This window comes from Haemaphysalis longicornis, unplaced genomic scaffold (genome assembly GCF_048455015.1).
Source record: "Haemaphysalis longicornis isolate Haplotype H1 unplaced genomic scaffold, Haemaphysalis longicornis Haplotype H1 scaffold_3, whole genome shotgun sequence".
Taxonomy (NCBI): Eukaryota; Metazoa; Arthropoda; class Arachnida; order Ixodida; family Ixodidae; genus Haemaphysalis; species Haemaphysalis longicornis.
This window is the reverse complement of record NW_027526335.1, coordinates 102,055,127-102,068,057: the sequence shown is the minus strand read 5'-3', so window position 1 is coordinate 102,068,057 and position 12,931 is coordinate 102,055,127. Positions and strand designations below refer to the sequence as shown.

At 48.2% G+C, this 12,931-nt stretch overlaps 1 protein-coding gene across 7 annotated transcripts in view; it reads right to left on the bottom strand.

Moving 5' to 3' along the window:
- Positions 1 to 12,931, bottom strand: part of LOC144174969 (cell adhesion molecule Dscam1-like) — a 550,580-nt gene that overhangs the window by 267,918 nt on the left and 269,731 nt on the right. For all 7 annotated transcript variants that reach the window (XR_013323566.1, XM_077703961.1, XM_077703960.1 and 4 more), the window contains exon 3: positions 6,037 to 6,198. Coding sequence is in view for 6 of the 7 variants with exons in the window: in XM_077703961.1 (XP_077560087.1) it covers positions 6,037 to 6,198 (162 nt within the window). In the remaining variant the exon portion in view is untranslated. The remainder of the gene's footprint in view (positions 1 to 6,036; positions 6,199 to 12,931) is intronic.

Sequence of the window (12,931 nt, the reverse complement as noted above, 5' to 3'; positions counted from 1 at the left end):
TCTACAGGAGCTGCTAATATCCCTTAATTCATCTCGATTTTTTTAGCCCAGAGAGGGCTGCATGATAATTTCGCAAAAACATATTGTTACGTGGCAACAGGGCATCCCCTGCTTCATCGTCACCGGTGGTGGGTCCCCTGAAGCAATGCGCCAGTGTCCACTTCCATGTCCCTTAAAGGAGCCATGAAGAGAAAATGCAAGTTGGTTTTATTCGAAAGATTTCGTGTTTTATAGTGCCCCCAGCGCTTGTCCGGATACAAACGGTGCTTTATTCACTGAGAAATTAAACAATTTAGGTTAAAATTTTGATTTTCCCGCTCAATCGTGCGTTTTCGTGGTCCCAAGTGACATCACCGGAACCGACCGCTCTGCAGCCTAGAATACCTTCATTCACGCATCCGCCGTACAGGGTAGAGACACGTAACGCTGGCGCCGCCATGTTCGGTTGCTCGCTCGCCGCCGAAGCAAGTCATTGTGTCAAAACCGCGCTAAAATTATCGCCGCAACGCGGTTTACTGAAGAAGTTTGAATCATATTGTCTGTTTCGCGTTGCTAGGTCTCGTGGGAAACGAAAAGAATAACGCTTTGAGCCCGTTGGCCCAATTGCGGCAGCACGGGACCGTTCAAAAATTGTCTCCACCCTGTACAGCGGTGTTGGTTTGTTCCCGCGTTTCTTTACGTTCCGTAACCTAGATGGCGCCACCATACCGTGGCAAGCGTTTGGTTTGCTTTTGCCCGCATTTAAACCTGGCTTGTTTTTGTTCTGGGAGCAAATATTCGTTCCCTGAAACAGTGCTCGCTCGACAAATGGGGTCACGTAAGGCACCGTTGCTTGCGTCAATCGGCCAGTGTCGTCTGCGACAACCCCAAGCCCCGTAGTGCTGTGCAGCTAAACCAAAGCATGCTGTGCGCAGTACGAACAGCAGAACGCATCAGTACTTCTATGTTTACATGTGCTTTCGTAACTTCCACTGTTTGTCCCATCATTCTTATTGCTTTGTAAAGAATGTGCCCTAAATTTAAACGCAAATCGCTCGTTCGTCTAGTTTGTAAGCTCTACCTAATTTGCGTCTGCTTCTGCCAGCCTCCGCCAATCGCAGAGCTTAGCCCATGTGACATCACAGGTTCTGTTGCGGGAAATGAGCTGGTGGGTCGCATGACCATTCCCGTTTTTCCTAATTATGTAGCTTATTTGAGCGAAGTTTACGTTAAAAGTGGTGTCAGTATGATTCTAACGAGACAATCTTTTGAATGAACCAAACTTGTGTTTTCTCTTCATGGCTCCTTTAACATATGTTCCTGGGTAGCAAGAATCATCTGTGGTGCAGAGGATGCGTCTTGGCCTCGTTTTCAGAAGGCCCCTGGTTCGAATCCTGGACCAGCGAACTTTCTTCCCTTCAATTTTATTATCCTTGCAATATTCGCCATTTGTCGGGCCATGCTGTGATCCCGCAGATAACGTATCCAGTTTTTTGCGCAATTGGGCATTTAAGGATTTCGTCTCAAAACGTATAATTGGCACTGATGACGTTGATCACGGAGCCTATAACCTGCGCTATTCCGTTTGCTCTGGGTTTCAGAACGTGCTTCTGGACCCGTTTAAAGGGGCTCTGCAACACTACCGATAAACGCTTTCACTCCTTCCTTCGCGTCTGGAAGCACTGAGAAAGCTATAATCGCCAGCACGGAGCGGCACAGCGTGATTTGCTCGTTTCCGGAGATACGCCTTCCATTTTTGCTTTGCTTTTGTAGCTTTGGTTTTTAATGTGGTTATCGAATGCGTTCATTGCTGGGTCTGAATGAAAGCCAGCCAGTAGCCACTACACCGCTGTGATGACATAATCTCAGCGGTCGATGAACGCCAAGACCGGGAGAGAGAGAAAACCTTTTGATCAAGTTCTTAAGTTATCTGATGGGCATATATCAGTAATGTTGATTGTACTACTTTGCGAACACCCAATCTAAGTACTGGATGTGCTGATTCACTACGTTCTGCAAGCATTTAGGGTTTCAAAAAAGTGTAAAAAAGATGTCGCAGGATCCATTTAAAGGGGCCATTCAGACAAAATTGACCACATCTATCCGCGGGGGGAAACCATGGGGTGATGCGACGCATCTGGGCGGTGCTTGTTACGGTTGCGCCGACCATCGCGGTAGCAGACTTCTTAGTCTCCATTCAAATCGTCGGTGGTCATCGGATGTCATCGGAGCGGCGCAGTTATCGCGTTTATATGTACCGCGCGTTAACGGTGAGGGGAATGAGAGAGAGTAGCGCATACGTATGTGTTAACCGAGCGCTAACGCGCTGGCGCACAGCTGGCATGGCGAAGGGTGCGAGCGCTAACACAAGATGGCGCAGCGGTGAGAGCGGCGTTACCGCGCAGCTGGCGTGGCGAGGAGAATGGGGGAGAGGCGTGCGGGCTACGGATGGATGGAGGGACAAGGAGAGTCAAAGAGATGCGTCGAATCTAAATTACAAGTTTGTTTTATTCGAAAAATTTCGTGTTTTATAGTGCCCCCAGCGCTTGTCGGGCAGCAAACAACGACTTTTTTACTGAAAAAGTATTCAATTTAGGTTGAAATTTTGATTCTCCTGTCTAATTCTGTGTTTTCGTGACGTCTTCCATGAAGTCAGACGGGCGGGTATTCAAACGAACTTCCAGTGCGTCATTAGGCTATGCAGCCTTACTTGCCGTCAGTTATCCCATGTGGCGCTACCATACTGAGCCGCTGACCGTTGTCCGCCGTTGCTTTGTTTACGACCGTATTTGCACCTGGCTTGTTTTTGTTACAGTAGTAAGTAATCGTTACGTGAAACATGGCGTATGCTCGACAAACAGGGTCACATAAGACAACGTCGCTTGCGCCAATCGGCTAGTGTCGTGTAAGACAACTCCAAAGCGGTGGCCTGCTGTGCAGCTGAAACAAGCATAGTGCGGCCACTACGAACAGCATCGGTACCTCTACGTTCACGTGTATCTTTGTAACTTTCATTATTTACCCTAGCATCTTTACTGCGGTAAAATAAATATGCATTACATTTAGGCGCATATAGCTCGTTCGGCAAGCCCTGTTTAATTTGCGTTTGGTTTTGCCGGCCCCAGCCAATCCCACAGCTGGGCATATAACATCATAGGTGATGTTGCGGGAAATGAGCTAGTGTGTCGCATGCCCATTCCCTTTTCCCCTAATTATATAGCTTATTTGAGCGACGTGTGCGTTGAAAGTGGTATCAGTATGATTCTAATGAGGCAATCGTTCGAATGAACCAAACTTGTGTTTTGTCTGCATGGCCTCTTTAGGGCTTACACTTAGTTGAGCTACAATAAGTCTAATAACGACAAAGTGTGAAGGTGGTGTTGGGAAGAGGGGCAAAAATTGTGTTCCCGTTTGTCATTACGAAGCGAATAATGTGATATTTGTTTTAGATAGCCACAACAATCCAAACGTGTGTATTCGCCGGGAGCGTTTGAGTATCTCGCAGGGGTGAGCAACGTCTCAACGTTTGGTGAGCTCTGCGAGGACGAAATGGAAAAAAAAATGTGGTTGTTCCCTCTTTCATAGGAACCGGTAAAACACGAAATAGAAATGCGCCTTCACAGGAGCAGTTGAATGTTTATTGTGCATCCATATGAACTTGCACATCGCTATTTATATTTCGTCGGTATGACACCATTATACTCATCAATGTTAGACACTGGATTACACGCGCCGGAGTATTGCCTAAATTAGACTGAGAGCGCAGGCGCTTGCAAACCGTTCGTGCGAACGAAACAAAACGGGTTGACAGCGAATCGTTTGGTGAAAACACGGTCCGCTGCAGCGAAAGGAGCAGCACCAGCGGACCGTGTCACGAGTGCGACATCGGCAAGTCGGCTTCTCCGCAGCTTACGCTGCGCGTACCCGTACACTAGGCGCTAGCATCGAGGCAGCAACTGTCGGCGCTCAGTAGCGTCATGATGCACTACTTCGCTTCGCCTCTCCTAGATGGCAGCACCATCTAAAAGAAAGGATATAAGGCGAGTTTGTCGTTCTGTTCACGCGTGTGTCCATAGCGCTGTCGGGAGCGTCTTTCGTACCTCCCGTTGCGGTGAAGAGTTCGTGGCTCAGATCCCTGCGCAGCCGCGTCAAAGTTTTCCTGGCGATGTCATTTCCGTGACGAATATGACGTCAGTTAGATCTTGGTGGACCCCGGCATAAAGCACTTTCGTATTAAAATGCTGCCATGTTTCTACTAATGCTCTCGTCCCGTGGTGTTCCTGCAGCAGACCTGGTTTCCGGCTTTTGAACCCATCCAGAAATGAACGACTTGTTTTGAACACGTTGAAAATAGTATTTTAATTTTGTACCAGTCCTTCTCCGCCTCCAGCGCACCCTAATCACGCGTTCCTCCCGAAACGCCGAGGTCCTGCTCTCAGCTCTAACTGCATCCGCATTGCCGCCACCAGACGCTGCTGTTACGTCTGGAGCTTCGCTGTTTTTTTAAAGCACTCACCGACGGTTTTTTTTCTCCAAGCGGTGCTCAATATTTATTACCCCGCCGCCGGCGCCGGCCAACGCATCGCCGTCAGCCGCTTCCGACATTCCCGCACTGCGACGCCGGGCGACAGCATGGTCGCTCGCGTATCGCGGCTGCAGAAACCTTCCGAGCGCACCACTTCGCATTAGCGACGTGCCTTTGTTCCCCGCGAGGGCCAGACAGCTCGCCGGAGACGTCGCAGCGCCGGAATGAATGCCCCTGCGTACCAGACTTTCTCGGCAACGTTGGCGTTATGCCCCGCCCGTCCATCGAGTCGCGCTCTGGGAACGACTTGAGGCAGAAAAGAAAAGCCTGTCAAAGTGTTGCAAATTTCCTCTCTAGCCATCAGAAGCACATCGTTTACTACATCGGCTTTTCTCTACGGCAGCTGTTCAGTTACCTCCCGTAACGATAACGCAAAACCAAGCCTGGTACCATATACATATAGTATGGGCGTGCCAGCGCACTCCAGACTTGCCCCGACTTCCCAACCCCATCGTCGAACAGTGAAGGGCTTCCCTGGCCAGCTCAGACCTGGACACCTAGCTCAATGTGATAACCCAAGCAAGGACAGCCAGTCGGAGTCAAGGAACCCCGGCCATAGGATGCCTTTCACGGGGTGAGGTCCATAATATCAGCCTCTGCTCGACGAATAAAACAGATTTATTCTCTCTCTCTCTCTCTTGCTCACTCGCTCACTCTACCTCACCCTATCCCGTCGTCACGGAAGCTTTTTTGCTTATCTAGAACGAGTCAAGGCGTTCGAATTCGCAGCGCGAACGATACCATTAGGTCTCGCTTTATTTCAAATTAAGCAGATGTACGATCGCTCACGACGAACACATTTTATGCGGTTGAGTCCCTGTATCATTCGCATACCCTGAGCAACTACCAGAATGTCCCAACGTAAGACAAGCTCTTCTATACTAACAAGTGTTTATCATCAATCGGTACCGTCAAGCGCCCTTACTCTCTGTGCAAAGTTCGCCAACATCTGCTCACCGCAGCGTCGTATGAAAGGCTCTGGTAACATCCACGCTGACGTCCGCGGTCACGCGAACAGCATGGCTGCTTTCGCTTCACTTTCAGCCGTGGACCGAACATCCATTGTCCGTTACCGAACGCGACGACCTTCTTGTTTAACTTTCCAGGGTGTCGTTGCAGCCATGTGGGACCCATGAACTAGTACTCCAGGATCACTTTTACCAGCCATTTCGGGCAACGTGGGTTAGACTCACCTGCACTCAGGTTTTTTGTTTATACATGCGTCCAGTGCACAGGAGAGCGTACATCCTGCGACTTTGTTTCGACCCCTCATCCTTAGTTGAGCAGTGGGAGGACTCAATGACCTGCCCCAGCCAAATGGGTCCAAGCACCTCCTCGTTTGCTCAATACATTCACCCCTCTCCCTTCGATTAGACACAGCTGAACCCGCATGTCTTCGACTTAGTCCTCCCGAATGCAAGATATGTTGCGTATTAATCCCAGGTGAGCACACACGTGTTGTGTGTACGCACCTTCGGCGAGCGGCGAGTGTATGAGCAGGCCGTCGTCCCTGAGCCAGGCGGTGATTGAGAGCACGTCCTTGGCGAACGATGGCAGGTGGCACCGGAACAGGGCCGCGTTGCCGCGGGTCACGAACTCGTCGTACGCACGGACTTCGAAGGGCTGCGACACCACTGCGAATAGAAATAGAGGAGAGCTTGATGAGTCAGATTTGAGGATTATGTCCTGTGCTGGACGTAGGGATGAATGTACTGAAACAAACTGCGGGCACGGATGCAGCGAGCTATGGAATATAGAAGCACCAAAAGTTTTATGTACTTTGTGTTGTGAGCGTCTATGTTGAAGATAAAAGAGTAGGGAAAAATTCGTGCAGGTGCGTTTAAAGCATCTTTTGATTGATACAGGAAGGAACTTTGGTTCAGATTGTTATGTAAAACAGAAACAGAATAGTTTTCCGGCCTAAGTTACGTTGGTAGTTTTTTTTTTTTTTTTTAAGTAGCCGAAGGTACCTAAGTATTCAGGCTTACGAGGTCATTTGGATTTTGATTATTCTAACTGTATTCCGATACACCTTTTACATACCACGAAGACATTTCTGGGCCCCACCTTTTTTAATCTGTGCTGTAGAGGAATAAAGACAAAAAGGGCCAATATATTGTAACCAATACTATGCTCCTACGTTGTGTTTTGTATTATTCCGTCACATATATACACGTATTTTGAGGAACGTTTGCTATTAATACTCTTTGTGATCACGAAACATTTTTTCTTTATTTAGTTTTTGGCGAACGGGCATGAGGATATTTGATATGCGAACCCGCCACTACGTTTTACTTTTCCTTTGTACACGTAGCCCATTACGTAGTTAAAACCTTTTGGGAGCAAGCCTGAGCACCGGTTCCTGCACCATCACGATGGGAAAGCCGAATAAGTGATTCCGAAGACCTTGTCCACACGGAGCAGCAATTCGCCGGTCATGTCGCCTGTGGAAGATGATTATGTACTAAGCCTTTTTCTTTTTCGTGGTATCCCACCGGTGTCACATGTGTGCATTTCCGGTGATACTATGTCCTGGATGGCCAAAGCCGAAAAGGCTGTAATACCACGGAACGTACGATTGGAAAAATACGTAAAGGGCTGGTTTTCAGGTGGCTTGGAAGACGTGAAATGTCGTCGACCAAGAATTTGTTTTTGCATTATTACTAGCGCAATTATATTTTGCTTACATCTTACTTTTCACATTAGCTTAATCTCAAAGAACTGACTTGTCTGCGCAACGGTACACCTCGGGTAGTTGTCCATAAGCGGCCGCTGATCGAGCACCTTTCCTGTTTCTATTTTTTTTTTTCAGTTCCTGTAAAAATACGGCGGCTTTTCACAATAGCTAATGACCGTTTTTACCACCATTAAAAACCGGCTGATGTGTTTATTTTGCCTTTACGAAGCTTTAAACTCTAAGAAATGGAAATGCAGGAGGCAGAACGAGAAACGCAACACGCTGTAAAGAGACATGTAACAGCGGCCAAACCAAACTTGACTCCTTAAGAACTTCAAAGTAGGATTTTAACCCGTCAAATCTGCACATGGGCTAGAGGCGCACAGAAGCGGAGGGATATGGAATAATTGAGAACCCCCAGGGGATCTTAAACGAGCGTCGAAGTCACGTTCAGCGGTTGTTCTTGCTTCTCGCCTCTATCAGATAAACGGCCGCCGGGGGCCGGAAATTGAACGCGCAGCCTGAAAATTCAACTTCTGCGGGCGCACCAGATTTCTTCACAGTGGCTGGGTTGAAAATAAACGAAAAGAATAAATAAAGATGTGCTGGCGTACAACCTAGCTCAGGCAGGGTATGAAACGTTTGAAGGTGCTTAACCCTTGCACAGATCAATAAAAGAGTCTACTGAATATAGACGCAAAGAAAAGCTAGTTTGAAGCAACTATTCCCGATATATGTGTACAATTGAAGATGAAAAAAAAGCCACTATTTCTTCTGTACGTGATTGTGGAGCGATAGGATCGCTAGGTATCTTTTTTTTTTTTTTTTGCAATTCACAAGTTTAAATCCCCGAGGGTGCTTTGTATTTTGTTCTTTTTTTTTTGTAAGTTGACTTTTTCGTTTCCGGCCGATGTGTTCTATACGGAGTTCACCATTTGTGGGCCGTCACGTTCACTGCTCCACGAACTAGTTCGCAGAACGCGCGCAGGCTGACACTGCCGCGCTAGCGAGTTCTCGTGTGCTGTTGCCATGCTGTTGCCATAAGCACCGACTGCTTGCGGGCAGTGGGCACAGGCCAGAATCAACTGACCCTTGGCCTGGTGCGAACACGCTTTTTACGATACAGGCATGAGTGAGGCAAGATCCAAATATGGGGGAGAAGCGCATGGCATTTGAGCGTCTGCGGTGACGCGGAGGGCGTTAATCCACTGCGTAGGCCTCGGCTAGAGATTGCTACGACTTCACGCCGTCCTGGGAGGCTTATCTTAGGCATTTTACAGCCGACAACATGGCAGAAGCGCGGTACGACGATTACTCAGATATCGAGAATGCCCATCCAACGATGCCGTCGGATGTGAAGCGTTTTGTTTTACAGAACCGAAGCCGAAACTTGTTTGAATGCTAACCTTGGACATCGTCCAATCAAGGTGCATCTTTTCCCGTCGTCACAGCCTTTAGTTGGTGCGGCCGCCGCAGACCGCGCATGGTAGTTTTTAAAGACGATAGTCTTTCTTGGGCTACTTAAACCCAGAAATTTAGGTCTGTCTGTATGTCTGTCCGTTTGTCTGTCTGTGACTCGATTCAGCCACCCGGCCAAACTAAAACAATGCCGGCGCAATAGTCTTATATAGTCACAGCTAAATCTACCCGTCCAAGTCCGGTGTAATGTTCATACCTGTCAACATTGTTGAAGAAGAACAAGACATTACGTAAATGTAAGAGAACAAATTAATACAGAAGTGATGTTTGCAGAGTTCGTTTATAAAAAATCATACATGGGGCCCTATTCTCGACTGCACAAATTGCCGGCATTTCGCCCATGTTTTTTTTGCGTAAGCACGACGTAAGCAATCAGTGACGTGCTGCACCTATAGCTATGACGACATGCAGTGTAATTTGACGAGTCACTCATAAAGATCGCTACCAAGGTATCAAATATTGTGCAAGAAAGATATAAAAACACTTGGCATGTACTATAAACATTAAGACTGTAGCTAAGGCTGACAAGAAAAAAATTCCCCCGCATTTCCCCGAGGGGGAGAATGTGAAAGTGCGAATGCACGGTTGTCGGCCCGCTTGCGGCGCTTGCGCTCGGCCCCCGCAGCCCACCACCTCGCCGCCTTCTCTCCCATCTCTTCCATCGGGTTTGTAGTATCACGTGTACACCACGCAGTTATCAAGCCGCTATAACGCCGCTGAGTCGCCAACGCACGCCGCTGACGACGTAGTTTGAATGCGTTAAAGATATAAGGCGCGTTCTGACACCGATATCAGCGTCGCGTCCGTGGCTTATTCGGTCGGGCTGCGGCCCGAAAGTCCTGGGATCGAAACCTGGCACCGGATGCTGTTTCTTTATTAAATATAGAGGAGCACTGCGGACGCCGACGCCGGCGGTGGATGGTTTGGGGTCGCTTATAAAGTGCATCCGCACTTAAAACACGTTTCTGGAGGTCAAATTTGGCGCCAACACCACAAGGCGATCGAGTAACGTTGATCCAAAAGCGAGCAAAAGGCGGATGTCGAGCTGAAGAACATCACACAATTTTTTTACCGTGTCTATTTATTTCTTTCAATCACTTTTATTAACATAGCTGGGCTCTCTGCTTCAATGCAAGCTTTGTTGCGTTATCACCTTCCCTGCCGCCACGCCATCGTCTGCTGCTATGTTACAAGTTTATGGCGTGATCACAGAAAAAGACGGCCACGACCATCGCTTCTATGACACATAAGAGCAGCGAAGCGCTACGCCTGATAACCGCGGAGCGCACCGATGTCGCCGATTCACTCATTCGTCAAGCTCGACTGCAATCAGCGCTGTAATGAACCAAATAGTCACTTTTCTTTGTTATTTTTCTCTTGAGTTCGATCATGTGACCCAACAGCTTACTAGGAAAAGTATGGACAAATGCCATGCATTGGGTTCTCTTTGTCATGGAGAGGCTTGTACTGCCCTGTTATGTTGCGGTTACGCCAAACAAATAATTTTTATTTTATTGCCAAACATAGAAGCAAAATACTGCATGTTATTTGTATGTTCCATGATCACTGACTTGGACGCAGTTGAAACTATAATTTGTTTCAGTAGGGAACATGCTTTAAACAGCGCGCATGCGAAACTGCGCCTGCTGCAAATTGCCGCACATTTCGCGGCGCCGTAAGCCGGGGCAATTTTTTGCCCTATTTTGCTTGTATTTTGCGACAAGAACAGCCGCCATTTTCAAGCTGTTACGTAGCATTACGTCACTTTTACGCAGGCTGAAGTTGCCAATGCATGACGTAATCGTTCCCGCCAACTGATTAAATTACGTTACGCCTTCTCAGCCAATCACAGAGGGGGTGTGTATTACAAGCAGTGTTGTTGTTGAATAGCAAAGACAGGCTTACGTTGTCATGTCCGCTGCATTTAGTCTGGTTTTTCATTGCCGGCCAAGAATTAGGCGCCTTTAGTAACGAGAAATAAGGCAAACTTTAGAACTAGTGTCCGTAAACGACATGAAACGTCAAAATGACGACAGCACACACAACCGCGTTGTCAACCGGAAGCACGTGACCAAAATTTAAAGCCAATCAGAAAAGACTTTCGGAAAATTGCCTGAATTGCCGGCAATTTGTGCAGTCGAGAATAGGGCCCATGCTTGACGTTGGCGAAATTAAATACTTCATCAACTCCAGAAAATAATTCACTTTGCCGTCGCCTGCTGTCCCCGCGCCACTATAGCTTCTTGCGGCATTTTAAGGAATCAACCGGCAACAGTTACGAAAGGTTCCACTAGATAGGTTCCACGTTATGCTTGCAACGCACGTGAAGTAGGGAAACACGGTTCTATAAACGATTAAGTAGGGCGCCGCGATTCACGCGCGTCTTCGCCGTACGGCAGCGTTGGCATCGAGACACCCGGTTTGGAGCAGTGGAACGCGGGAAATTTAAAATGATTTAAGCAAACCTTTGGCGTCTTTACCTTGGGACTAGCGCGACGCACGAGGAACAACATGAGAGGTGAGCGGAAAAGCGAAGGGAGGCATTTACTTCGCAAAAGTCGATAAAGACTATCGTCTTTTGACGACATTTGCAACGAAAGAAGCAGATACGGGGCCAATTTTTCTTCTTTCGCGCCTTATAAAATAATTACCGACCTATCAACCGGATAAACGATGAAAAGTGCGTTAATTTGAGCCAGTGTACGCAGTGCAAGCAAAACCCGGAGCTTGACAAATTCACTTCAGTGTCCCTTTAAAGTGGGGATCAATTTGAAGGGGATCGCGGTAGCATTGATCAGCGGGCCTTTCAACCTACACAGCGGCCGTTTTCAGACCTCTGGAGATAAAGGTAGCGGTGCCTTCTTCCCGTCGTTGTATCTTGCATGATACAACCCTCATGCAACCCGTAACCTGGCACTGCTTCTTGTTTCTTTGCCACCCGAGTGATCACCTCCAAATTGATCCCGTCTGTACATGTTCATGCCCGGAGCGCGCAACTAAGCCGCACACGTGTTCGAACGTCCATGGAAAACGCAAATGCTCCTGCGGCGCACTTCCCGTAGCACCGGCCGCCGTTGAGGCATATTGCACGAGGTTGACAAGACCGGCAAGCGGCGTGGGCTCAGCGTGCGCGCAAACCGGCTGGGTGTCTCATCCAACGCAAAAAGTGAGCGTAGTCGCAGTCTTCGGCGTCAACACGAGTTGTACCAAGATCGCAACCGCTGTAAACAGAAATTAAATTGGGTTCATGTATGATTTGAACCCGGGTTTCCAGAGCAGCAGCCAAGTACCCTAACCACAGCGATAAAGCCGGCACGCCACCAAAATGGAACAAGAATTAGCCCGATGCGTGCGTGCTGCGTGGCAGGTGCACGTGGCGGCCCGTGAGTAAAACGTTTGCACGCGGAGAAGAGCGCTGACTGAGTGTAGGATGCAGCGTGAAGTGAGGTGCAGTCCGCCTGTTGGAGTAATCATCATCAAAAGACGCAGAAAAAGAAGAAAGAGACCCAAATGCGTTGTAGCACTAGAGACGTCTTTTGATAACCGCTATGCTTTCGCCTTCAAACTCCGTAAGCAGACTTAAGTTCACGAGGGTCTTTTTATTCAAGCGCTCACGCAATTCTGGAAACAGAATGATGAAACAAAAGAGAGAGAATGAGAGAGATCAGGGCGGGAAAGGGGGAAGGGGAATAGGAGGGCAAGAGAGAGTGCTGCGCACCCCCCGAAGGTAGCTCACAGGGCTCATATTTCATGGCATTTAGGGCAACGGCATGAAACATTAGGCGCCGTTTTGCTTTTAACTGATACATTTACTACGAAGGGAGCCCGCCTTTCCGCAAACAAAGATCGAACAGACCGGCACAAAGTGGCTAAATGCGAGGCACACTGTCTTCGTTGCGCGGTGATAAATGTTCCTGTTTCTCGATAGACTGCGGCACATCGCTTGATGCTGAAAACGGGCCGGGCAATAAAACTGTCATGCTATCGGGGATCTCCGGAAAGAAAAGGCAATTCGTTCGGTTTACTTGTTGCAAATTGGGAGCTATTTCCGCAAACGAATTGCGTTTATCGTCGACATCAACGGTGGATTGCGGGTATGCCTTGCATATAAGAATACGTGGAACCTCTGCCCATATCGAGCGCTGCTGGTATTTTTATTGGTCTGGACGTAATAAAGCAAGGGGCGTCGAAGCTTGGCCGGTCTGTATGAC